Source organism: Hypanus sabinus, chromosome 21 (assembly GCF_030144855.1).
Source record: "Hypanus sabinus isolate sHypSab1 chromosome 21, sHypSab1.hap1, whole genome shotgun sequence".
Classification (NCBI taxonomy): Eukaryota; Metazoa; Chordata; class Chondrichthyes; order Myliobatiformes; family Dasyatidae; genus Hypanus; species Hypanus sabinus.
The window spans coordinates 36090378-36115515 of record NC_082726.1 but is presented as its reverse complement, the minus strand read 5'-3'; the positions used below and the strand labels follow the sequence as shown (position 1 = coordinate 36115515).

The 25138-nt window shown below is 40.0% G+C and overlaps 1 protein-coding gene across 6 annotated transcripts in view; it reads left to right on the top strand.

Moving 5' to 3' along the window:
- The window catches only part of ncoa4 (nuclear receptor coactivator 4), a 50505-nt gene that overhangs the window by 10646 nt on the left and 14721 nt on the right, over positions 1–25138 (top strand). For 3 of the 6 annotated variants that reach the window (XM_059946332.1, XM_059946328.1, XM_059946329.1), the window contains exons 2-6: positions 13187–13347; positions 13489–13629; positions 15483–15571; positions 16048–16156; positions 20984–21061. In XM_059946332.1, the coding sequence (XP_059802315.1) occupies positions 13198–13347; positions 13489–13629; positions 15483–15571; positions 16048–16156; positions 20984–21061 (567 nt within the window). In that variant the 5' untranslated portion in view covers positions 13187–13197. Of the gene's footprint in view, positions 1–10424; positions 10583–11428; positions 11582–13186; positions 13348–13488; positions 13630–15482; positions 15572–16047; positions 16157–20983; positions 21062–25138 lie in introns of those variants that run through there. The other 3 variants (XM_059946330.1, XM_059946331.1, XM_059946333.1) reach the window with 3 other exon arrangements.

The window sequence follows — 25138 nt, the reverse complement described above, 5'->3', positions numbered from 1 at the left end:
ACATTTTGAACTCCGAAAAAAAGACGTTGGGTTGAAGGTTACTTTTAAGTAAAATACTCAATGTCTATTTGAGTCCTCCTTGTATTTATGAAAAACGCCGAACTTAAATTTTCCGCCAGCAGCAAACCAAAAATAACATCAGCCAGCTGTCAACCTGAAAAATAAAAGGACTAATTCACTGAAGAATGAAAAAAATATGAATATACGTAAAATAATAGGCAATTAAAATATTTATCATACTTGGTTAATGGGATTTCTGCTCCTGGATCTCAGCGCACGGCGTCTGCACATCAGGGCTGTATGATGTCACCTTCATCTTTACACAGGATCGCAAGCTGTCATCTGTGAGGCGTGCGCGATGTTTGTTTTTAATAAAGTTCATGTTGGAGAACACCTGCTCACATACATATGTGGATCCAAAGATCGACAGGACTTCAAGCGCATACTTTTTAATGTTTACATAAATGTCGGGGATAGCATTACATGTTTCGAACACAAGTTTGTCCGGTTTGGGGAGGTTTTCAATATCACTCCATTTGTGATTCTGAGCAAGAACGGCCTTCTGACGGGCAGCATCTTCAAGGTCTGCTGTCAAGCGTCTAAACTTGGACACCCATATGTCTTTGTCGGCTATGTCGGCCAGTTCCATCTCAAGATCAGGTTGACTCACACTTGCCAATGCAGTCGTATTCAGTAGGGATGGATCGATGCTTAGGAGAGTGACCGGGAAGGATAATGTGTTTTTTTTCCTCTCTGAACTCACAGAAGCGTTTCCCAAATGATGTTTGCATTGTGATGATTGCAGAATGTAAATACTCCGAATTTATCATGTCGTGAGCTTGTTTGAACTCTCTCAAATTGGGGAAGTGAGACAAAGTGCCTTTCTGTAAATCTTTGGCAAGCACTGTCAACTTGCGCTCGAATGCCAAAACATCCTCCAACATGTGTAGGGCTGTACGTCCTTTCCCCTGAAGAGCTGTGTTCAGTGTGTTCAGGTGCGCTGTCATGTCTACCATGAAGTGTAGATTTTCCAGCTACTTTGGCTGTTCCAGCTCAGGAAAGGTGAGCCCTTTCCTGCCCGGGAAAGTTTTCACTTCTTCCAGACACGCGACAAAGCGTTTCAGCACCTCCCCTCTGGACAGCCAGCGATAAAAACACGTTGTAGCGGTGTGCTACATGCAGTCAGTAAACTGCAGTCAAAGATAACTTTATTCGAACTAAACAGCCTTGCTTTTAAGCCTCCCTCAACCCGCCCCCCCATGGGCGCGGATGCTCCAAAAGACACGTATTCACAAACCCCCGTAGGCCATCTCCCTTAGCCTGAATGCTGGCTAATTGTGAGCCGGTTCGGATGTGCCAGGAAATGGGTCGCCACAACGTTTTATTTAGATTGTACAAGATCTTCAAATTTAGAATTACATTTCAAAAACTAACAAACTAACATAAAATACTTTTTAATTAAATACTGACCATTTATTTTCCAAAGCCACAGGGAGCCGCAGCACAGAAATGAAAGAGCCGCATGCGGCTCCGGAGCCGACCCCCAGTCTAGGGGATAAATTAGTGTCCGATGGAAATATAAAAGTCACTCAAATTCCTGCAGGCTTCTGGTTTTCGGGGGGGGGGGGGGCGCTGGGTTTTCACTTGTTGGAGAGAGAGAGAGAGATTGGTGAGAAAAGAAAAACTTGCCCGGGTCTTTATGAAGCAAATCCGTTGAATCAGGGGAGCGTGCTTCCCCGTTGTTAGCTAAAAGTGGTTTTCCGTGATTCCAGCCACAGATTCCAGGCCCAGAATTTAACGCATGTGGCTTCCTTCAAAATGGCTTCCCGCTATGACGGGATCGCTATCGTGTCTTCTTGGTGCATCTCTCTCTCCCACTTCCTGGGTCTACTGACCCCCCCCCTCAACTAGTGCTCTTGCAATTCTCACAAAGGAGGGGGCTGCGAACATAACACCTGAATGTAGTCAAGAGGACAAACCGGTTTGTCAGGAGAAATCACAATCTAGGACATACAGTTTACCAAAAGAAGACATTTGTGTAAATGTTGAAATTTAATGTCTCCTGTATCTATTTGTAATTATAGAATAATAATTGGCGGGGGGGGCTGAAATGTAGGAGCCATGTAACTATTCTCTATCTGCTTGTTTGGTGTTGCACGTTTACTGTGTTTATTATGGTCATACTTGAGTGGGGGCATGATAAAAGCGAAGGGATTAAGTTGAGTATTCTTGCTTATGTTATGGCAGCTTGTACTTTGGACCTGGCGGAGGCCGTATATTTTACTGACTGGCAAGATATTGCTGAGATAACACTCAATAACACTTATTTTTATGTTTGCTAATTGCTAATAAAGGATCGAATAAAGGGCTTTGACTTTTGGAACAATCGTTGGCGTTGTGGTTGTGTCACACAAATATGGTTGCAGCCAAGTGGCAATTGTTTTGTTTTTTATTTTGGATTAAGACTTGCTGCTAAAATGTGTATGGTTGAATAACAATAAACTGGAACTTGAAATGTGCTTTTATTTTGTTAAGCAGCCTCATGTGTGGCACCTTGTCAAAGGCCTTCTCAAAATCCAAGTACATACCATCCACTGACTCTCCCTTGCCCATGCCTGTTATGCCTGTTATTTCCAGAAAGATTTCCAACAGATTTGTCGAGCAAGATTTCCCCTTAAGGAAACATGTTGCTTTTGGCCCATTTTATCATGTTCCTCCAAATATCAAGAAACTCTTCCTTAGAAATAGACTCCACTAAAGTCAGGCTAACTGGCCTCTAATTTCCTTTCTGCAGCCTCTCTCCCTTCTTAGAGTTGAGCGTCATTTGCAATTTTCCAGTCCCTCGGAACCATTCAAGAGACTAATGATTCTTGAAAGATCATTACTTATACCTCCACAATCTCTTAAGCTACTTCTTTTTTCCTCCTTTTGACTTTTTAAATTTGCCTTCTGTTGGTTTTTAAAAGCTTCCCAATCCTTTAATTTTCTACTAATTTTTGCTATTTTCCTTTTATGCTGTCTTTGAGTTCCCTTGTCAGCGCCAGTGGCTTCATCCTCCCTTTCGACTATTTCATCTTTGGGATGTCTAGTTACAAGAAAGTGTTTGTGAACCCTTTGCAATTATCTGGTTTTCTGCATAAAATATGGTCTGATCTTCATCCAAGTCACAATAATAGACAAACACAATCAACCTGTAGTAATAATACAAACGATTGTATTACCTCTCATCAATACTGAGTACAGCATTTAAACAATTGCAACCTAGGTTCAAAAGAGTATGTGAACTTTGGGTAATGCCTTCTTTAAAGGCTATTTGGGGTCAGATGTTCCAATCATTGAGATGAGATTGGAGGTATGGGTTGGTAGAGGTGCCCTGCCCTATAAAAAAGACAAGCAAAGTCAGAGTACTGATGGAGAACTGTTTATGTGCATCATCCCTTGATCAAAACAGCTTTCTGAGGTTCTTAGAATTGTCAAGATGCATGAAGCTGGAAAAGGCTACAAAAGCATTTCTAAATACCTGAGTGTTTATCAGTCTGCAGTAAGAGGAATTGACTACAAATTGAGGAAATGCAGTACTGTTGTTACTTTTCCTAGGAGCAGTCATCCTTGCAAAGATCACAGCAAGAGCACAAAGTGTAATGCTGAAGGAAGGGTAACAGCAAAAGACTTTCAGAAATCTCTGAAACTTGCCAAAGTCTCTGTTCATGTGTCCACTGTAAGAAAAGCACTGAACAAGAATGGTGTTCAGGGTTGTACACCATGGAGGAAACTACTGCTATCCAAAAAAAACATTGCTGCACGTTTCAAGTTTGCAGAAGACCACCTGGATGTTTCACAATGGTTCTGGGATAGTGTTCTGTGGACAAATGTGACAAATGTGAACTTTTTGACTGAATTGTATGCCACTATGTTTGGAGGATAAAGGACACTGCACACCACCACCAAAACCTCATCCCAACTGTGAAGCATATTGGAAGGAGCATCATAGCTTGGGGCTGCTTTGCCGCCTCAGGGCCTGGACCGTTTGCAGTCATTGGGGGAACAATGAATTCAAAATTGTATCAAGACATTTTACAGGATAATGTTAGGGTAGTGATCCATCTCCTGGTACTTAATAGAAGTTGGATAATGCAACAAGACAATGATCTGAAACATGAGTAAATCAACAACAGAATGGTTTAAAAAGAAAAAATATTGTGTTTTGGAATGACTGAGTCAGAGTCCAGAGCTTAACCTAATTGAGATGCTTTTGCATGACCTGAAGAGGGCCGTTCAGGCAAAGTATCTCAGAAATATATTGATGAACTAAAACAATTTTTTAATGGAAGAATGGTCTAAAATTCCTCCTCACCATTGTGCAGATCTGATCAGCAGCTACAGGAAACATTTGGTGCTGAAACATTTATTGCTGCTGAAGGAGGTTCTACCAGTGATTAAATACAAGGGTTCACATACTACTTCCAGCCTGGACAGCGAATGATTAAACTAGGGAATTGTAAAGGGTTTACAAACTTTTTCTTGCAACTTTATCTATTGTGCATCTTCTGATTGCCCCCCAGAATTTCCAGCCATTATTGTTTTAGAGAATAAATTGCTCATGCTTAATCTGAAATACAGAGATTTGAGTTGGAATTACATTTGTATTCCTGCATATTGTGGTTACAAGTGAAATTTAGTAACAATCCCGAAACAGAACAGAAACCTTATTTTCTTGTCGATCAACGTGAATTACATAACAAACTTGTTTAACTGGATTCATGACATCTGATCACTATTCAATAATAATAGCACACACTTTTGTCATGAAATTATCGATGTTCCTTGTCACTGCATTGAAACAGAGAGCAACCCCTTCAGTCTTGAATTGTGGAAATCCTGAATTGTTCTCAGTATTATTCCGTTCGTTTTAACATTCCTGTAAATAAAAATCTGTTTATGAAGTTCAGCAATATCAGTTTATTAACTATTCTTCCTGTTGCCAAACTTTTTTAAAAAAACACAAAGCTATTTTGAATGAACTGAAACTGATTTCAATGCTGCACTCATTCATAATTACTGGACACTTCTCTGATCTTAATATTATATGTCTAATTCCCGCAGAATAATTTTCAGACTTCCTTGATCTTTCTGTTGTGATTGGTTACTTAGCCTGATTGATGATAGCAATGTTACTGAATGTGAACCAACCCCATTTGTTGACATTAGCATAAAATTGAAATTGTGAAAAGGTCCTTAACAGGTTACCTGATCTTTATATGCAGTTTTCTTTGAGGACTTTGGCAAACATTGCCACTTTACTGCTGACTCTAAAATCCAAGACTTCCTACGGCAGTTGTGTTGTTTGCGTAAATCATATTGTGTCTCTGCGTTGAAGGTTTAATGTTCTACTATTCTAAAATCACCACTAAAATATGTGGCTTATAAATGATCTTTTCACAGCTGAAGTCTGCAAATATGCTTGCACATTTAGTTGTAATTCATTTGTTTCAGTTTTATCATTTTAAAATGATCTGTGTTTATTTTGGTAATAGAAAATATTGAATAATCACCTTTGAATCATCAGAAATTCTAACATTTAACATAAAATGAACGATTTTCTGGAATCTTCTCCCTCCCCCTCTTTCTAAAACAAACTTTTGAAAATGGATATCAGTTGCATTCTTTACAAGGATTAAAACATGTTATTAAATGATTGTGTTGTACAATATTAACTTTGAAATCTAATAGAGATTGCAAATGAGGACAAAATCCAAATAATTTGCTGAGCATGTCTTTGAAATAAACTTTAACCTCCAGCTGTAAAGTGGATATGAATGCTGTGCATCTTGTGATATTTACTGATTGCGACATACTACCTATTCTTAAATAGAAACTTAATTCATAAATAGATTATGATTTTGTTAGACAGTATATATCTGAAGTTAAATGTTAAAGAGAAAGGTTCAGAAGTTCTGTCATTTAATTCAAACAAAGGTTTGCAATTGGAAATGGGACAAACTGATGACAGAGCAACACACCAAAAATGGTGGAGGAGCTTAGCAAATAAAATAGCATTTATAGAAAGGAATAAATAGGTGTTTTGGGTCAGGAGTCTCACTTTGTCTGTTTATTCCCATCATAGATGTTGCCTGACTTGCTGAGTTCAGTTCCTACAGCATTTTGTGTGTGTGGCTCAAGATTTACAGCATCTGCAGAATCTCTAGTGTCTGTGTTTGATGATTGACTTTGTACCTGAGACAAGAATGTAACACATTTGTATTCAAGGAAGCCTAAAATGGAGGGGGCGCTCACCTGTGGGAAAGGGGGAGAATATGGGATCTCACAGTTGGAAGTTTTCTGTAAGGTGGTTTTAACTATGGCCTTCCACATGAAGGAGCCCAGAAATGTGCATTATAAATGTAATAAATTGGATATACTGACAGGTAGTTTCAGCTGGAACAGGGGTTATTTGGAGCTTAGCTGCTAGTTGGGCTAAGGAGTTGTACCTGTTTCTGCTTGGAGTTCTGTGCACTGCAATCAGCTGGAGGTATTGGTCAAGGAAAGGCAGAATCTCCACAAAAAGAATGATGACCAAAGATGAATATGCTTTCAAGAAAATCTTTTCTAAAGTGACAGATTTATTCAAAGTGTCCAATTTGAATGGTCAATTAAATAGGTATTTTGAATGTTGGAAGCACATAGAGGAAAAATTAGCTGAGCTATTTCAGGAAATTTAGTTTAAGGGATATAATGGAGGTTAAAGAATGGTAAATATCTAAGATACAGTGCCTTGTAAAAGAGTGTGGCTCCCAACCCTTTGTTCACAGAAATGAGTATTGCAACCAGGGATTTTGATCACTTTAACTGAGAATTTTTATTTGTGAATCACATCCATTTTTTTTAAAAACAGTAGAGCCCAAAAACCAGGGTTGGTTGTAAGATATTAGAAACTTATTCAAAAACCGAAATGTCAGCATTTCCAGAGATTTCATCCCCCTTTGCTCAGTACTTAGTTGGACTACCTTTCACAGCTATTACAGCCAGTAGTCTTTTGGATAAGTCTATTAGCTTTGCACAATGTGATGGAGTGAGATTTGTCCATTCCTCTTTTCAAAATTGCTCAGGCTGTGACAGGTTAGTTGGGGAATGGCAGTGGACAGCAATCTTGAGGTCTTGCCAGAGATGTTTGATCAAATTAAGGTCAGGACTCTGGGCCACTCAAGGACATCAATAGTCTTCATTTGAAACTATTCCATGGTTGCTCTGGCAGTATACTTTGGGTCATTGTTCTGCGGGAAAGACAAATTTCCTCCTCAGTTTGATTTCTGACAGAGGCGAGCAGGTTTTTTAAATTCAAGATCTCTCTGTATTTAGCAGCATTCATTTTCCCTTCAGTCCTCACCAGATTTTCAATCCCTGCTGCTGAAAAGCATCCACATAGCTTGATGCTACCTTTACTATATGGTAGGAATGGTGTGACCTGACTGATGCACAGTATTGGATTCATGCCACATGTATCACTTAGTATTGAGGCCCCAAGACCGCCTTCTACATCTTTAAAGTATCTTCTAGTGACAATTAGCAAAGCATTGATGGGCAAGGATGTGCTTTTTATTTAGCTTGGGCTTCTTTCTTGTCACCCTTCCATAAATACCCTTTTTGTGCAAGGCCTTGGAGATTGTAGATCCATGAACTTCAACTCTAGTTGTAGCCACTAACTTCTGCAGCTCACTCAGTGACTCTTGGTGTTGGAGTAGCCTCTTGTTAAAGTGCCATTTTTTCCTCTGCGACTAAGTTTAGAGGGGCATCCTGACCTAGGCAGTGGGACCTGTCACTGAGCTCTGAGGTATGTTCAGTGTTTTTGAGATGGTCTGGTACCCCTCACTAGATCTGTGCTTCCCTGACTTGCCTTGAATGCCCTTTTGGCCTCATTTTGGTTTGGTCTGTTGAATATCTGTTAAACTATTGGATCTTACAGAGAGGGAGAGTATTTGTTATGGTGATCCTCCAGTTTGTGAATTGGTGAGGTAATGTACAGTATTGCACCTGAGGAAAGTTAGTGTAGTAATTACAAAGGAGATGAATACCTTTTTAGACTCTCAATTTTGGTTTTTAACTTGTAGCTGTTGATAGGTTTTGGATTTTTTTCTTTCGATTTGAAATACGTAATACACAACGTTTTGCAGATTTGCTCAGAAATCCTATTTCAGTATATTTTAAATTTAGAAAATGGAAGAGTAAAATGTAAAAATTGCGGGGGCTGAATACTTTTTCAAGGCACTATATTTTGCAACTTTCAATGAATACACCAATCATTGGCTAATTAAATGTAGGTCATATAAAATTGAAGGGAAAAAAAGCTAATTAAGTGCATAAAAGGCCTGCCAATTTCAGAGAATGTAGAAACATTGATAAATATGGAATAAATAGAATGAGAGTGGTCTAAAGGGTTGTAGGAACTTAAATCTATAAAGCAAAATGCCACACAAATATGTGCTCCATTTGAAGCCACAATTAGGGAATTATGGGAATAGAAATGATGTAATATGGGACTCATATCTAAAAAGATGGAATAGAAAGATGACATGGGGAGTTAATATTTTGTATTGGAATTTACTTTAATGGCATTAAAATAATTTCTGTAATAGGTAACCAAAAAAAAAGGCTGAAGAATTAATAGCAGTATATAAGAAATATTGGCAAACTAGAACTCATGACTTCAATGTTACTACTGTTCAGACTATGGAAATTCACCGCGGCAAAATTCACCTGAGTCGCCCCAACCAGCTTTGTGTGACTGAAATCAGGATATGCCCATTTTCTAGGAATGTAAACATGTTGATGCCCCTGGAATCTGTGTCTACCTTTCCCAGAGCACTGAGCATTGATTGGTTCAATAATGTTCTTGCTGTTGCCATGGTAACACATCAGTTCTTACTAAAGTTAGAAAGACACTGCACTTAAACAATTTGCAACACCAAAATGTGCAAATGTGGATCTAGTTAATTTCTCATAAAAATTAATATTATGAAGTCCTAGTTCCAAATTTCAGATAGCTAATATAGTCGGCCCTCCTTACCCACGGGGGATTGGTTGCGGGACCTTGGCATGTGAAGGATGTAAGTAACAAGAGTCAATTCAATTCAAATCCATCCAAAAATTTGAGATGAAATAAAATTCACTCTTGTGCAGAAAGATACCAAAATTCGCGGATGCTCAAGTCCCTTATTTAACATGTATCAGTGCGGTGGTCTTTAGGACCCAGCGGAACCCTGGACTTTATTTAACATGGCTTTGTGCAGTGGGCATTAGGACCTGGCTGTGCAGCTCTGAATCCGCGGTATTTCTGTTCACGAAAATAATCACGATTGAAAATAGGTGGAAGTAATAAAGTGATCGGAAAGAGGTGAAATGCCATCAGTCATTGGAAAAGCATTAGGCTACAGTTGGTCAATGATTGGAACAATTTTAATGGACCATGTGAAAGGTCCTGCCCTGATGAAAGCTCCAATTATTACTAAGCAACACGGTGGTTTAATTATTGAAATACGTAAGTTTCTAAGTGTTTTATATGCATAGAAAGGTAAAATATGTAGTATATACTAAGAAAAACGTTTGACTAACTGACACTAAATAATACTGGATGTACCTGTTCCGACTTCAAATCCGACTTAAAGATGGACTCAGGAATGGAACTCATTCATAACCCGGGGACTGCCTGTACTTTTAAGTCATTTCTAGATTACTTATAATACTTAAAACAACGTAAATGCTATGTAAATAGTTGTTATACTGTATTGTTTAGGGAATAATGACAAGAAAAAATAGTCTGTACATGCTCAAGCAACGAGTGCTGGAGAGAGAACTTCCGGGTTTTCCAGATCTGCGGTTGGTTGAATCTGTGCATATGGAATCCACAGATAAGGAGGGCTGACTGTAGGACATTTGTGCTCGCTATAATTCAATAATTACCATAATGCTATATAATTGTATTAAAACTGTCTACCTTTGGTGTCTTCCTAACAAGTACATCCTATTTGCAGAGTAAGCTTGCACTTTCAACTCGTAATTTGGATAAACAATGTAAACTGGCCCTACAATGTACTGTTACTGGTGCTTTCATTAGGATTTGATGAAGATTTGGTGTATTTTATCCCTGAAGGGGGCCCAACTGAGCAACTAAAAACTCTTGGGATCTCTTAACTAGCTCAGATCACACTTTAGCCACAAATAGTAAAGGTCAAAGTAAGTTAATTATCGAAGTACATGTATATCATTATATACAAAGAAGCATAATAGAATCAATGAAGTACTGCACACAACAAAATCAAAGAACCAATGTGGAAAAGATGACAAATTGTGCAAATACAAAGAAAAGAGAAAATAAATAATGAAAACATGAGCTCTGGAGTTTTTGAAAGTGAGTCCACAGGTTGTGGAATAGGTTCACAATGGATCAACAGCCTTATGGTTGAGGAGTAAATAACCTGGTTGTGTAGGACTTGAGGCTCCTGTAGCACCTCCCTGAATGCAGCAGCAAGTCAGGAGCATGGTCTGGATGCTGGAGGTCCTTGATGGATGCTGATTTCCTGCGACAACGGTCAGTAGATGCGCACAATGGTGGTGAGGGCTTTACCTATGATGGACTGGACTGTATTGCCTACTTTTCATAAGCCTTTCCGTTCAAAGGGAATTGGTGTTTGCATACCAGGCATTGATTGAACTAGTCAGTATACTCTCTATCTCTCATAGAAGTCTGTCAAAGTTTTAGATGGTCTGCAGAATCTTTGGAAACAGAATAGTGCATAAGGAAACGTTCAAGGCAGTTGGCATTTGTGATAGATAGATACTTTATTCATCCCCAAGGGGAAATTCAACATTTTTCCAGTGTCCCATACACTTATTGTAGCAAAACTAATTACATACAGTATTTAACTCAGTATAAATATATGCATCTAAAATCACCCTCCCAAAAAGCATTAATAAATAGCTTTTAAAAAGTTCTTAAATAGTTTACTAGGAAGAAGACAAGTCATTTTTCAGGTCGTTTGCCAGGCGCTGTTTTCTTAGCAAGTTTCTTGGCAAAATTCATTTTCTTTGCCAATGCTGCTGAGCCTTCATTGTGTTCCTTTGTATTATTGGTAATTGGTAATACAAAGTGTGCTTGAAACAAGCTTATTCACTTTAATCTAGTTTTAATCTTGAAGAATTTTTGAGGCATTGCCAATGTTTCAAGCCGAATTTATCTTTTAATTCTGCGAATTTTGCGAAGTTGGACAATAGGTTGCAGAAGTCGTCTCTTTTTCATGTTTTGTTTGAAAGGTCGGGCAATCTTATCTGGGCAGCTGTCAGCCTCTCCCCGATAGAGTGCCCCTGAGCCTGTGAGTTCCAGTACCACACACCCCTGTGTACGTGCGTCCCGGCGACCTGCTAGTGGCGGATCGCTCACGCGTGAGAGCTTGCGCGCCGGGGCGGCGTGACGTCAGCGCGCAAAAACGTACGCGCCTCCGCGAACACAAATAGCCGGGTGGAAGGCAGCAGCTGCTAAAAAGCGACGGAGTCGGGTCGGTGTTTTGTGGGGGAAAATACACCGGTACAGGTATGGTATCAATTCCGGGCCTAGGGCAGCTTTTACTGAGTTAGGGTACACCCTTTTCCTACCATATAATCGGGATGACGTGGAACTGAGTCGGTGTCGTCCTCTAGCAGGGGCCTGCGCTCGGTTCTGTTGCCACGTTTGACGGCCTCTCTTCACTGGTCCTTCCGGGGGGTCCGCTGTTTGTCTTACTTACTCACCCTGGGACTACTGCTTGTGGAACCTCTGCTCGGTGCGAAGCGAAGCAGAGCAGGCAGGGTCTTGGTTGGGTTGACTTCGTTGGGCCAGTTGCGAAGAGCCCGCTTATTCGTGGGCTCAATGGGCTGCGGTACATTGTGTCTGCACAAGTCTGCGACGGGGTCTGTCTTCCCCTCTTAGAAGCCAGACCCAACTCCGCGTACTTTCGCCCAACGGTGGTTTTAACTAGAGGTGAAATGGAGCAAGAGACTGGAGGTTAGGTGAATGTTCTGGAGAAAACCCCTGGGTCGAGTCGTATCAGTGAGGAGAAAGGAATTGTTGGCATTTTGGGTGAAAACTCAGTATCAAGATGAGAATTGGAGATCCCACCTCAGCAGTTTACGGCAGCAGCATTAGAATTTCCATATGAAATTTTGCAGATGCTGGAGATTACGAGCAACGCAAAATGCTGGAGGAACTCAGCAGGTCAGGCGGCATCAATAGAGAGAGAGAGATCATTGTTGTCTTTCCCCCAACCCATTTTTTTTTGATTCGCAAGGCAAACATATTAAGATGTGTTTTGTATGCTCGAAATGTGAATTTAATGTAGATTACTGTTGCCTTCATGTGATCACACTGCGCGATCCTTTCTGGTGAAGTACTGTAAACATGTCAAACCAAGGAGTATTGACGAAAGCTTTTTAAGTGTTTATACTGAGGCAGTTCGGTGCACTTAATTGTCCTTCGATGGTTTGTCTTTTAGCTGGGCCTTTTCAATCTGCAGAGTATTTGCATATTCTGTCTATAGTCATTGCGTTTAATGTCTTCTGTAGAAAATGTTAGAAACCGTCAGTGACATAGTGTATGGTATACTATTTCCATCATTATCAAAGGAATATTATAGTAAATCATCTGGCAATTTAAGACATTCTTATGCAAGGAATTGCAGGAATACCTCTTGGCCTGTGTACGCAAGTGACTGACAAATTTCCATTGATGTGTCCGTGCTTTATTTTTTTGAAAGTGCTCTATCACTTGAAACAGGATTGCTCAATCAGGAAATGCTTAAATATATTTTTTGTGTATGTGCATAAATACCAGAGTAACAATACTTAACTATTAGAATATTGTAACAGGTAAATGAGGTGATTTACCTGGCAAGGCATTTTCCATATGGAAACTCGACAGTCTTGCTTGTTTTGGTAAAATTAGAGCACTGTCTAAAGTAATTCAGTGGAAGTTATTCATTGCTTTTGGAATTTTTCCCTTCTAGAATAACTGAATTCAATTTTGAGTTATCTACATAACACTGAGCTGTTTTTAAAGTTCTGCCTTTTGGTGTGGGTTGTCTTAAGTGTGACCCTCCCTGCTAATCTTACATAGCCATGAATACAGATGAATTTTATCATAACTACCTCTCTCTTCTTTCAGCTAAGGCCAAGATGAATTCAACACACGCCCATGTTGGGGAGAGTGCCAGCTTCCAATTCAAAGATTCCTTAACTAATTGTCTGCAGGCTAAGCGAGATCTTGAAACAGCCATCAACAATATCATTCAGGCTGAAAAGGAAATAAAAGCAAACAGCAATGAGGTAAAATAACATGGACTGGTGGGCAAACCAATGTGGGAAATGTAATAAGGATGATTTTAAATAAATCTGCTATTACACTGTAATATAGGTGAATGAAATTTCCTGAATAATGAAAGCAAATATTCACTTATTCTCCTGTAGGTAAAATTCCAAATTCATAGTTGTATCAGCCGTCATATGGAGTGCCTGCGGAGTAGGGAGGTTTGTCTCTTGGAGCAGATTGACCTTGTTCAACAGCTGAAGGAGGAATCCCTGCAGCAGCAAACTCAGCAGCTCTATTGGGTAAGGAACATGTGTATTTGAGTATTTCCTTTAATAAGATGCAGCATGACACAAATCTCACAGATTCAACTATCCAAAAGTCAGTGGGATAATTAAAAAGCTGCAGCTAATGACTCCTTCATAATGCTGTTACTGCCTGATCCTCTTCACATTGTTCATTCTTTTATCCTTGCGTTGCTTTTCTCATTGTTCACCTTCCACTTGTAGTATTCCTTTTATATTACATTTTTTTCTCTTATCCCCCTAATGCCTAAACATAATCTATTGGAGTATAAAAATACTATGGAGTATAAAACTTGTATCATTTGCTGTGTAACCAAAACTATGTAGTCAGTTTGCTATGCATGTACTCAATTTACTACAATGAAATCTTAGGAATGTAGAAGACAATGGTGTGTTAATGAGAGGTAGCTAAAGAGCTAAAGAAATGTAGATTAGAACATTGCTCAGTTCTGAGTTTATTATTTGCTATGCATGTACCCAATTTGGTAGGAGACTGGTTAATAAGAGGTAGCTAAGATGTAGATTAGAACATGATTAAGCCAATTGATAGGAACAATAGGGACATGATGTACATGTGGTACATGTGAAGCTAGGCCAGGATTTTGCTATAAAAAAATGCTGTGTCCGAGGATCGACTTGCTCAATGACTGTCTCAGCTTTGATTTGCAAATTAAAGTTTAACCCTTCTTGAAGAATCTTCTGCGTCTCCTGGTCATTTGTGAGGCACGAAAAACCATAACAAATCTGGCCCAAAGAACTGCCTGTCTTCTGTCAGGCACTAAATTACATAGTTCTGCCTGCTGATTCCAGGTTCATCCAACATTGGAATTTTACTTCTTGCTCTCATTTTTATATCTCCAGCAGATCTTGCACTCTGATCCTGCAGATTTTATATATTTATCCTGGTTTGATGTTGTTACCATTTGTGTTCTGCCTTTTTATTTTGTTCTTGAATTTTCAGGAATACTATATCACTGTAATCTGGATTAGCATTGTAATTGGATTTTATCACCTCAGTGGCTACTTAGACCCCTCCCCTGATCAATGCTACCAAATCTAATTTCATTGTGATGCAAAAAGCATGCCCTTGCCACTGAGTGAAACTTCAACAAATCCACTTTTGGCATCTTGCTCCATTGGTTCAGTTCGTGCCTTCCCCCCCCCCCCCGATTCCAAGTTAAACAAGAGTTCTGTAATGTTTGAGTGCTGTAATGTTTGAGTGCATCAGTTTGAAGTAAGCCAACTGAGATCATGGTGATCTCAACGTTCAAGTGAAGCATTAAACTAAGGTCTTTTATGCCATGACCTCATTTGAAGTCAAGCCCTTTCTCTGCTGTACCACTTGGGCTGATGCTTCATCTCTTTTTTTTGGACAAGAACACTGTTGATATAAATTGATGGACTCTGTTGCCTCCCTGTGCATAAGTAACTTTTTATAATTAATTCTTCGGGAATGGCTTTCTCAGGCATTTATTGTTCATACCAACATCCCCTTGAATCGACTGTGCTGCTGGTCCATGTCAGAGGGTTGTTTTCTATGAAGCGGGTCTTTGCAATTAAGTTGGACAGAGTGAGAAGAGTTTATTACCTTTTGTTTTCAAATGACATTAACATACTAGTTATGATTTTATAAATCATGTTTTCATAGTCATGTAAGTTTGCATGCAAAGTCTATCAGCTAACTATGGAGTACTTTGAACTCTTTTATCTAAATAATTTGGTCAGGACTCTGAATTATTAGTCCTTTAATATAATCATTAGTCCAGCAATTAAACTCATAAAAGAACTTTGACATATGCTTATATAAATGCTTTATAAATGTATGAATGCAAATTTTCATTTCTTCCCAGCTGCTTGGTCAATTCAATTGCCTTATTCATCAATTGGAATATCCCCAGAATAGCCATCCAACAAGTGAAGTTACAGCCTGCCTGGAGAGGTGAGTTGCTTCAAATGGTGGCAGCTTTTCATTGCTGTTCTCAACGTGATCTCTAATGAGAAATATAAGACTTGTGATGCAAGTAGCTGTCAGAAGCATCGCATTAATACTCTTGCCTTAGTTTCATGGATCTGGGTTTTCTATGAGTGCTCTAGGTTCAACCCACATCCCAAAGACATACTGGTTGTTTAGTTAATTGGTTACTGTAATCAACAAATGATAAGTGGCAAAAGAATTAAAAGATCATTGATGGATATGTGAAAGTACTGAGTTTTAGGGAAATGAGGCTAATGGGAGTTGGCATGAATCTGATATTCAGGAAAAAGTAAATAAGCTCAATTTGGTGCACAGTTGAATTGAAGTGTGAGATGCATTGACATAGTTAATAGCACCAGAATGAGCATGTTTCACCAAACAAAATAACCAATAAAACCTTTTATAAACACATTGGTATTAAAACTTGTGTCCATTTCCAGATTGAGGAACCTGGCCCTAAAACCAGAAGAATCTCCAATCCTGAATTTTGAAGCTGATGTCCCTTCACTCCGCCAAGCCATTACAAGCTTTGGGGCCATTAAAACTCCGGTAATGGTCTTAACCTTTCTTAAATTAAGAAATATTTATTGTTATAATGAATAGGTGGGACGAAGCATCTTTTTTTTCCTTCATTAGAGGATGCTTTTAAGATGGGGTGAATATGCTTTATTTTGTGTCCATTTAGTTGAAGGATGCACTATTTCTTAAACATTCACTGGCCTCTTAGCTACAGTTGCAAGAAACAGTTTGTGAACCCTTTGTGATTACCTGATTTTCTGCATTAATTACTCATAAAACACGGTCTGATCTTCGTCTAAGTCACAATAATAGACAAACGCTATCTGTTAATATCACACAGAGAATTGTACTACTACTAGTCAATACTGAGTACACTATTTAAATAATCACAGGCTAGTTCTAAAACAGGATGTGAACCTCTAGGGTAATGTCTACAGAAGCTATTTGGAGTCAGATGTTCCATTCAATGAGATGAAATTGGAGGTGTGGGTTGTAGCAGTGCCCTGCCCTATTATAAAAGACCCACAAAATCAGATTACTGACGGAGCCTGCTCTGTCAGAAAGATCTGCTTATGTGCACCATGCTGTGATGAAGACATCTTTTGGAGGACCTTAGAAGAATGTAGAGATGTTTAAGCTGGAAAAGGCTACAAAAGCATTTCTGAAGACCTGAGTGTTCATCAGTCCATGGGAAGAGAAATTGTCTACAAATTGAGGAAATTCAGCACTGTTGCTACAATGTTCAGTACTGAAGAAGGTGAAGAAAAACCCAAGAGTAACGGTAGGATAACTGCAGAAATCTCTGGAACTTAAGTCTCTCTTCATGAGTCCACTATAAGAAAACCGTTGACAAGATTTGTGTTCATGGAAGGACACCACGGAGGAAACTACAGCTCTTCATTGGTGCGTCTCCAGTTTGCAAAAAAGCCATCTGGATATTCCACAATGCTGGAACGATGTTCTGTGGACAGATGAGATGGAAGTTGAGCTTTGTGACAGAAGTGCACACTGCTATGTTTGGAAGAAGGGCAGTGCACATCAACATCAAACCCTCATCTCAACTGTGAAGCATTGTGGAAACAGTGTCATGTCTTGGGGTTGTTTTGCTGCCTTGTGGCCTGGACAGCTTGCTGTCATTGAAGGAATATGTTCAAAACTGTATGAAGACATTTTATAGGAGGATGTTAGCGATGGAGCTGAGCTCCACTAAAGAATTATCTATCTCTGCACTTCTTGGCTCTGCACTCCCTAGTAGTCTGCCCAGATCAATGGCTAATCCTCTTGTTAGACACACCTTGCGTATATGGGCTCAGATCAGGAAATGCTATGGTTTCCAGGGGTTTTCCGTTTCCAGCCCTATTGCTCATAATCACCTTTTTTTACCTACTACATACGATTCAGCATTCCAGGTTTGGTATAGGAAGGGCATTAGACATTTTGAAGATCTTTTCATTGATAATCACTTCACTTCTTTTCAGCAGCTCTCTGTTAAGTTCAATCTGCCCAATGCTCATTTTTTCAGATATCTCCAAATCCGACACTTTATTGCTCCTTTAATTCCTAACTTCCCTGAAATGCCTGCGAAAAATGCTATGGACCTATTTCTTGCCATGAATCCACTAGGTAAAGGCTTAATATCAATCATCCGAGATAAACTAGCGGCCTTACGACGGGAGCAGGATTTAAATATCTCCTTATCTGAGGAGAGCTGGGATTCAGTTCTCAAATCGGTTAACTCAACCTCTCTTTGTGCTCGCCACTGCCTTTTACAGTCTAAATCTAAACTATCTCGATTCTACCCTAGCGTTAGTCCACTCTGTGATAAATGCAAGAGGGCCGTGGCCTCTCATCCATATGTACTGGTTCTGTCCTAGCTTGGAGAAATTCTGGAAAGATGTCTTAACTACGTTATCGTGTATTCTGAATCAGCACCTAGAACCAAACCCCTTAATTGCTGTGTTCGGTTTTTGGGGCGAGACAGATTTATGTCTGGGTCCGACCAAATGTCGAATATTATCCTTTGCCTCTCTCCTGGCTAGACGCTTGATCCTCCTCAGATGGAGAGATGTTGCCCTGCCCACTCATGCTCAATGGCTTAACGACATCATGGCCTGTTTGGACCTCGAAAAAATTCATTATTCAGTTCTCAATTGGGATCTAAAGTTCCATAAGGTCTGGGGACCTTTAATCGAGTACTTTCATAACCTTCCTCTTGGCTAGGGTTTTTTTTCTTTTCGGTCCCTTGCTTTCTGCTCCTTTTTTTTCTGTTAGAAGGCATTACCCTCTGTTGCTGAGTGTATTCAGTCTGGGAGTTTGGCTGTCCTGACTTATACTCTCTATATTGTGTTGTGGTTGGTCTGGAGTTGCTGTTGTTTTTTTCTTGAGTTGTGGGGTTTGGGGAGGACACTAAGCTTACTTGCCTTTAATTCAGGTGCTTTTTTTTTTTGCTAAATTCTCTTCCTTTGTAGCATATTGTTATTGTATGCTTAATTTTGCACTGTTTTAGTTCCTCATTGGGATTTGGTGTTTTTAATTTGTAAAATGTTTTGAAAAACTTAATAAAAAAGAATGTTAGGGTAGCAGTCCAGCAACTGAAGCTTAATAAAAGTTAGATGATACAGCAAGACAATGATCGGAAAGACAAGGGTAAATCAACAACAGAATGGTTTAAAAGGAAGAAAAATTGTGTTTTGGTATGGCCAAGTCAGTCCAGACCTTAACCCAATTGAAATGCTGTGGCTTAACTTGAAGGGGGTTGTTCAGGCATCTCATAAATTTTGATAATCTGAAACAGTTTTGTATGGAGGAATGGTCTAAAATTCCTCCTTGGGAATGAAAGGGTTACCATATAAGTAATGCCTGGCGGCTCTTGGGCTGTATTCCCCGGAGTTCAGGAGAATGTGGGGGTTCTCACAGAAACATTCCAAATGTTAAAAGGTCTGAACAGATTAGATAGGGCAAAGTTATTTCCCATGGTGGGGGAGTCTAGGACAAGCGGCATAACTTCAGGATTGAAGAACGTCTACTTAGAACAGAGATGTGGAGAGATTACTTAAGTCAGAGGGTGGTAAATCTATGTAATTTGTTGCCACGAGCAGCTGTGGAGGCCAAGTCATTGGGTGTGTTATGAATGCACCACAGCTCTGAGGGGCCGAAGGGTGCGGGGTAGCCCCCTCCTTTGTGAGAATCACAAGAGCGTTATTGGGTTGAGTCCGAGGACCCAGAGAATGAGAGAGAGACATGGCCATTGTCTCCTGGAGACAATGTATGTGGATTGGGGACTGTGCTACGTGCAAGCCCTCGGGCAAAGTGGGCTGGTTGAGAGAGAGATTGCATCACCCCAACCTGATTGACATCTACTACCCGGCGAGTTAAGATAAAAGGGGGGGCTGTAGGGACAGCCCCTCAGACGCACCAGAAGAAACGCTAGCGATCCCGTAATAGCGGAAAGCCATTTGAAGGAAACCACGTGTGTTCGGTTCCCTTGCCTGGGGGCTGGTGGCTGGTACCACGGAAAACGACTTGGAACTAATAACGGGGAACCAACTCCCCCCCGACTCAACGGATTGGCCTCATAAAGACTCGGGCAAGTTTCAAACCGTCTCCCTTTTAAACCCAAAGAGAGCTGCAGCTTGAAGGGACAGTGACTATTATCTTTCCATCGGACAATACAATATCCACTGGACAAACGATAGAGCTATTGCTTAATTGATGATTATTATTATACCCACGTTTTTAGATTGAGTATTGACGACGTATTTTATCTGAATGTCTGTATTAATCTTATTTTTGTGCCCCATCATAAATAAAGACTTTTAAAACTAGTACCATCAGACTTCAACGGTCCTCTCTATCTTTGCTGGTAAGTGACCCAGTTACAGGGTTCGTAACAGGTGTATTTCAGGCAGAGGTAGATAGGTTTCTGATTAGCTAGGACATCAAAGGGTATGGGGAGAAGGCAGGGGAGTGGGGATGACTGAAAGAATTGGATCAGCGCATGATTGATGGGGCAGACTTGATGGGGCTGAATGGCTTACTTCTCCTATATCTTATGGTATTGTGCAAGATTGATCAGCAGATAGAGGAAATGTTTGGTGGAGGTTATTGCTAAGGAGGTTCTACCAGTTATAAAATACAAGGGTTTATGTACTTTTTCCAGCCTGGACTGTGAATCATTAAATATGTGCTCAATAAAGACAGTAGCGAGTACAATTGTTTGTGTGTTATTTAAGAGATTGTGTTTGTCTATTGTCTTAGATGAAGATCAGACCACATTATGAGCACTTAATGTAGAAAATGAGTTAATGTCAAAGGGATCACAGACTTACTTGCACATGTATGAAGTGTCCAGGTTAGATGTTACATTCATTTGCATAATAAAGCCAGATCTCTTGATGTAAACTTAATCTCAAGAATGTGGGGTTAGGTAATACATTTTTGTTGCAATATTCCCAGGAAGGTTCTTCTCTCCCTTACTCCTACTAGGCGTTAGCTCAGTGACCCTGCTACCTATGCTGTTTGAAATGCAAAAACTGCTTTCGTAGCCATAGTGATGGACATATTCATGATTTCTGTATTATAACCACAATGTTTTTTTTGGGGGGATTTGGACACTTTGTCTTGTATTTTAAGCCATGTGGAGAAGTGACACATTTTAATCTGAGTAGAGGTAACCGTCTGGTTTCTGGACTGAATTTAAATCTTTTTATTAAAGTAAAATTTAAGGTGACCCAGCACATTTTTAGGATAGCAAATAAGTTTGTGTTCATACCACATATAAATGTGGGTGGAAGTTTGGTAGCACTGATGTTTATTGTCTGCCTAAAATCAAAGGAATTAATTTCTGGTCTGGTGTAGGGTTCAGAAAAGGACTGCAAGAGTACTTGTGGCATGTCAGTTGATCTGGATTACTGCTTTGTACCAATGCTAGCAAAGGTAAACCCATCTTTTTAGATACGAGTCCCATATTACATCATTTGCAATTCTGATGTGTTGATTGTTCTTGATTATCCTGTATTTACTGGAATTTACAAAGTACAGTTGAAGTCAGAAGTTTATACACACCTTAGCCAAATACATTTAAACTCAATTTTTCCACAATTCCTGACATTTAATCCTAGAAAACATTCCCAGTGTGTCAGAAGTTTACATACACTAAGTTAGTATTTGTTAGCATTGCCTTTAAATTGTTTAACTTGGGTCAAACGTTTTGGGTAGCCTTCCACAAGTTTCTCACAGTAAGTTGCTGGAATTTTGTTCCATTCCTCCAGACAGAACTGGTGTAACTGAGTCAGGTTTGTAGGCCTCCTTGCGTGCACACACTTTTTCAGTTCTGCCCACAAATTTTCTATCAGATTGAGGCCAGGGCTTCGTGAAGGCCATTCCAATAACTTGACTTTGTTGTCCTTAAGCAATTTTGCAACCGAGGACTTTAACTCCCTGACTGATGTCTTGAGCTATTGCTTGAATAATCCACATAGTTTTCCTTTCTCATGATGCCATCTGTTTTGTGACGTGCACCAGTCTCTCCTGCAGCAAAGCACCCCCACAACATAATGCCACCCCCATGCTTCACGGTTGGGATGGTATTCTTCGGCTTCGTTCTTCGCTCTTTCTCCTCCAAACATAACAATGGTCATTATGGCCAAACAGTTAAATTTTTGTTTCATCAGACCAGAGGTCATTTCTACAAAAAGTAAGATCTTTGTCCCATGTGCACTTACTTGCAAACTGTAGTCTGGCTTTTTTATGGCGGTTTTGGAGCAGTGACTTCTTCCTTGCTGAGCAGCCTTTCAGTTTATGTTGATATAGGACTCGTTTTACTGTGGACATAGATACTTGCCCACCTGTTTCCTCCAGCATCTTCACAAGGTCCTTTGCTGTTTTTCTGGGTTTGATTTGCACTTTCCACACCAAAGTACCGTAAATTCCGGACTACAGAGCGCACCTGATTAAAAGCCGCACGCTGTAATTTTAGAAAGAAAATCAATTTTGTACTTGTACAGGCCGCACCGGATTTTAAGCCGCAGGTGTCCCACGTTGTAATATGAGATATTTACACAGATAAACAAATACATATTGCAAATGCTTTTTTTCGAACAGTGCCTGTAACACAGCTACTTTTAAATATACATACGTATCAGTAACACACAAATTAAGTTGCGTATACTTTTTTACTGAACAGTGCACGAACAACATTCCAATATCTCCTAATGACTGGTTAAAAAAATATATATATACTGCAGCCTACCAGGAAAAGTTATTGATCGCCTTCATCTTCCTGCTGCGCACTAAAACCATCAAAGTCCTCTTCTTCAGTGTCCGAATCGAACAACCTCAGGATCTCGTTACTCACTTCAGTCTCTTCGTTGTCGCTCTCACTTGAGCGCACGTGGTCCTCTTCATCACGCAGCAGTCCAGCCTTTCGAAACCTGTTGGTGATGGTGGATGTTGTGACAGGGCTCCACGCATTTAGGATCCACTGGCAGACTTGAGTTAAAGATGCTCTTCGCATGCGTCCTGCTTTGGTAAAGGGATTTCTCGCCGCTCGTCATCCAAGCCTCCCACTCAATGCGCAGCGCTACTTTAAATGCCCGGTTCACGCTGATGTCCAGTGGCTGCAAATACTTTGTGGTGCCCCCAGGAATCACAGCTGGAATTGAGTTTGTACTCTTGATGGCAGCTTTCACTGAATCTGTTAAATGGGCCCTCATGCTGTCCATAATGAGCAATGCTTTTTTTCTGTGAAAAAATCCTCCTGGTCGCTTGGCGTAGCACTCTCTCAGCCAATCCTTCATTAGATTCCATCATCCAACCTTTCTTACTGACTTTCACCATGATTTCTTTTGGGAATTTTTCCTTTGGCATTGTCAGCCGCTTAAAAATCACCGTCGGTGGAAGCTTTAGTCCGGATGCTGTGCAGCTCAGAACACAAGTAAAATGCGTTCTCTCATGGCCACTTGTTTTCAGTGTGATGGACGAGTCACCTTTTTTATTAACAGTCCGAGTGAGAGGCAGGTCAAACGTCAAAGGTACTACATCCATATTTATGTTATCATCTGGCCCGATGGAATTCTCCGCTATCTTTGTTTGAGTGAATGTGCAGAAGTTAGCAAGTTTTTCCTCGTGGTCGGGAGGGAGCTGCTGACACAGTCGTGCGTACCCTGACGGACAGGCCTTTTCGTCTCATAAATCTTAAAACACCACGATGGCCCACCTCTAAAGTCTTCGATTTTCATTTTGGTTTCGATTGCTTTAGCCTTCAGTCTGATCTGCACGGTGGAAACACCGCGGCCGCCTGCTCTCTGTGTTAACCCAGTCTTCAAGAAGGTTTTCAAGTTCGGGCCATCTGCTATGATTACCTCTGAAAGCTTTTGTCGTCTTTTTGCATTGACTCAGTTCTTCACGCTGGAGTCTCCACCCTCTCACCATCGATTCATTTATGCCAAGATTATGTGCAGCAGCTCAATTTCCTTCTTCAACCGCCAGATTGATCGTCTTTAATTTAAAAGCTGCATCATATGCTTTTCTTCGAGTGTTTTCCATGTTAATGAGGGTGAGTACAAATGACTGATTTACAATAATTTAATTGTGAAAGTGCGCTTGATTTATCGTACAATTTCATTGGACCTCTGTGAACTACTCATCAATTTTATTGGTCTACTGTTACGAGGCAAAATGTTTTTGGCGGCATGAAAAAAAAACATGTATTAGCCGCACCGTAGTATAGGCGGCAGTGTTGCCGCAGTGTTCAAAGCGTGGGAAAAAAGTAGCGGCTTATAGTCCGGAATTTACGGTACATCCATCTCTAGGAGATAGAATGCTTCTCCTTCCTGACCTGTATGACGGCTGCGTGGTCCCATGGTGTTTATACTTGTGTACTACTGTTTGTACAGATGAACGTGATACCTTCACACTACTGTTTGTACAGATGAACGTGATACCTTCAGGCGTTTGGAAATTGCTCCCAAGGATGAACCAGACTTGACATCATTTTCTGACCCGAATCTGATAGAAAATTTATGGGCAGAACTGAAAAAGCGTGTGTGAGTAAGGAGGCCTACAAACCTGACTCAGTTACACCAGTTCTGTCTGGAGGAATTCCAGTAACTTATTGTGAGAAGCTTGTGGAAGGCTACCCAAAACGTTTGACCCAAGTTAAACAATTTAAAGGCAATGCTACCAAATACTAATAGAGTATCTGTAAACTTCTGAGCCACTGGGAATATGATGAAAGAAATAAAAGCTGAAATAAATCATTCTCTCTAATATTATTCTGACATTTCACATCCTTAAAGTAAAGTAGTGATCCTAACTGACCTAAGGCAGGGAATGTTTTCTAGGATTATCTGTCAGGAATTGTGGAAAAACTGAGTTTAAATGTATTTGGCTAAGGTGTATGTAAACTTCAGACTTTAACTGTATATTAATTGTTCATTTATTGAATGAATACCATGCAATGTCTTGTGAATGCTGCCGTTCTAAATACGTGCTTTTGATCTCAGTAGGCGCATACATATATTGTAAAATATTCCATCAGGAATTGAGTGTAAACTTGGATAATGTTGGTGATTGCATGCTTGCTTTTCAGACACTGAAGTTTCCAAAGCACCATTCTAGTTTCCCAACATTACCAAACATATGGATCAATTTAATTCCAACATTAATCACACTTTTCTGGAGTACAAGCTGATTTGCAAGTGAATTTGCCATTGAATGTTATGGAACTTATCTATTCTTAACTATTAAGCACCTTGCTGTTGGTCTCTATCAGTTGTAACTTTGCACTTTGTGATGCCCTCTCAAACTAAAGGCACGCACATCAATCCACTTTGGAAGGAGAAATGGAAGAGCAGATTATTATTTAAATAGTAAAATATTGCAGCATGCTGCTGTGCAGAGGGACCTGGGAGTGCTTGTACAGCCGGCCCTCCTTATCCACAGGTTCAACAAACTGCAGATTGGGCACTCATTATTTGATTATGTACAATCTATTTTTTCTTGTCATTATTC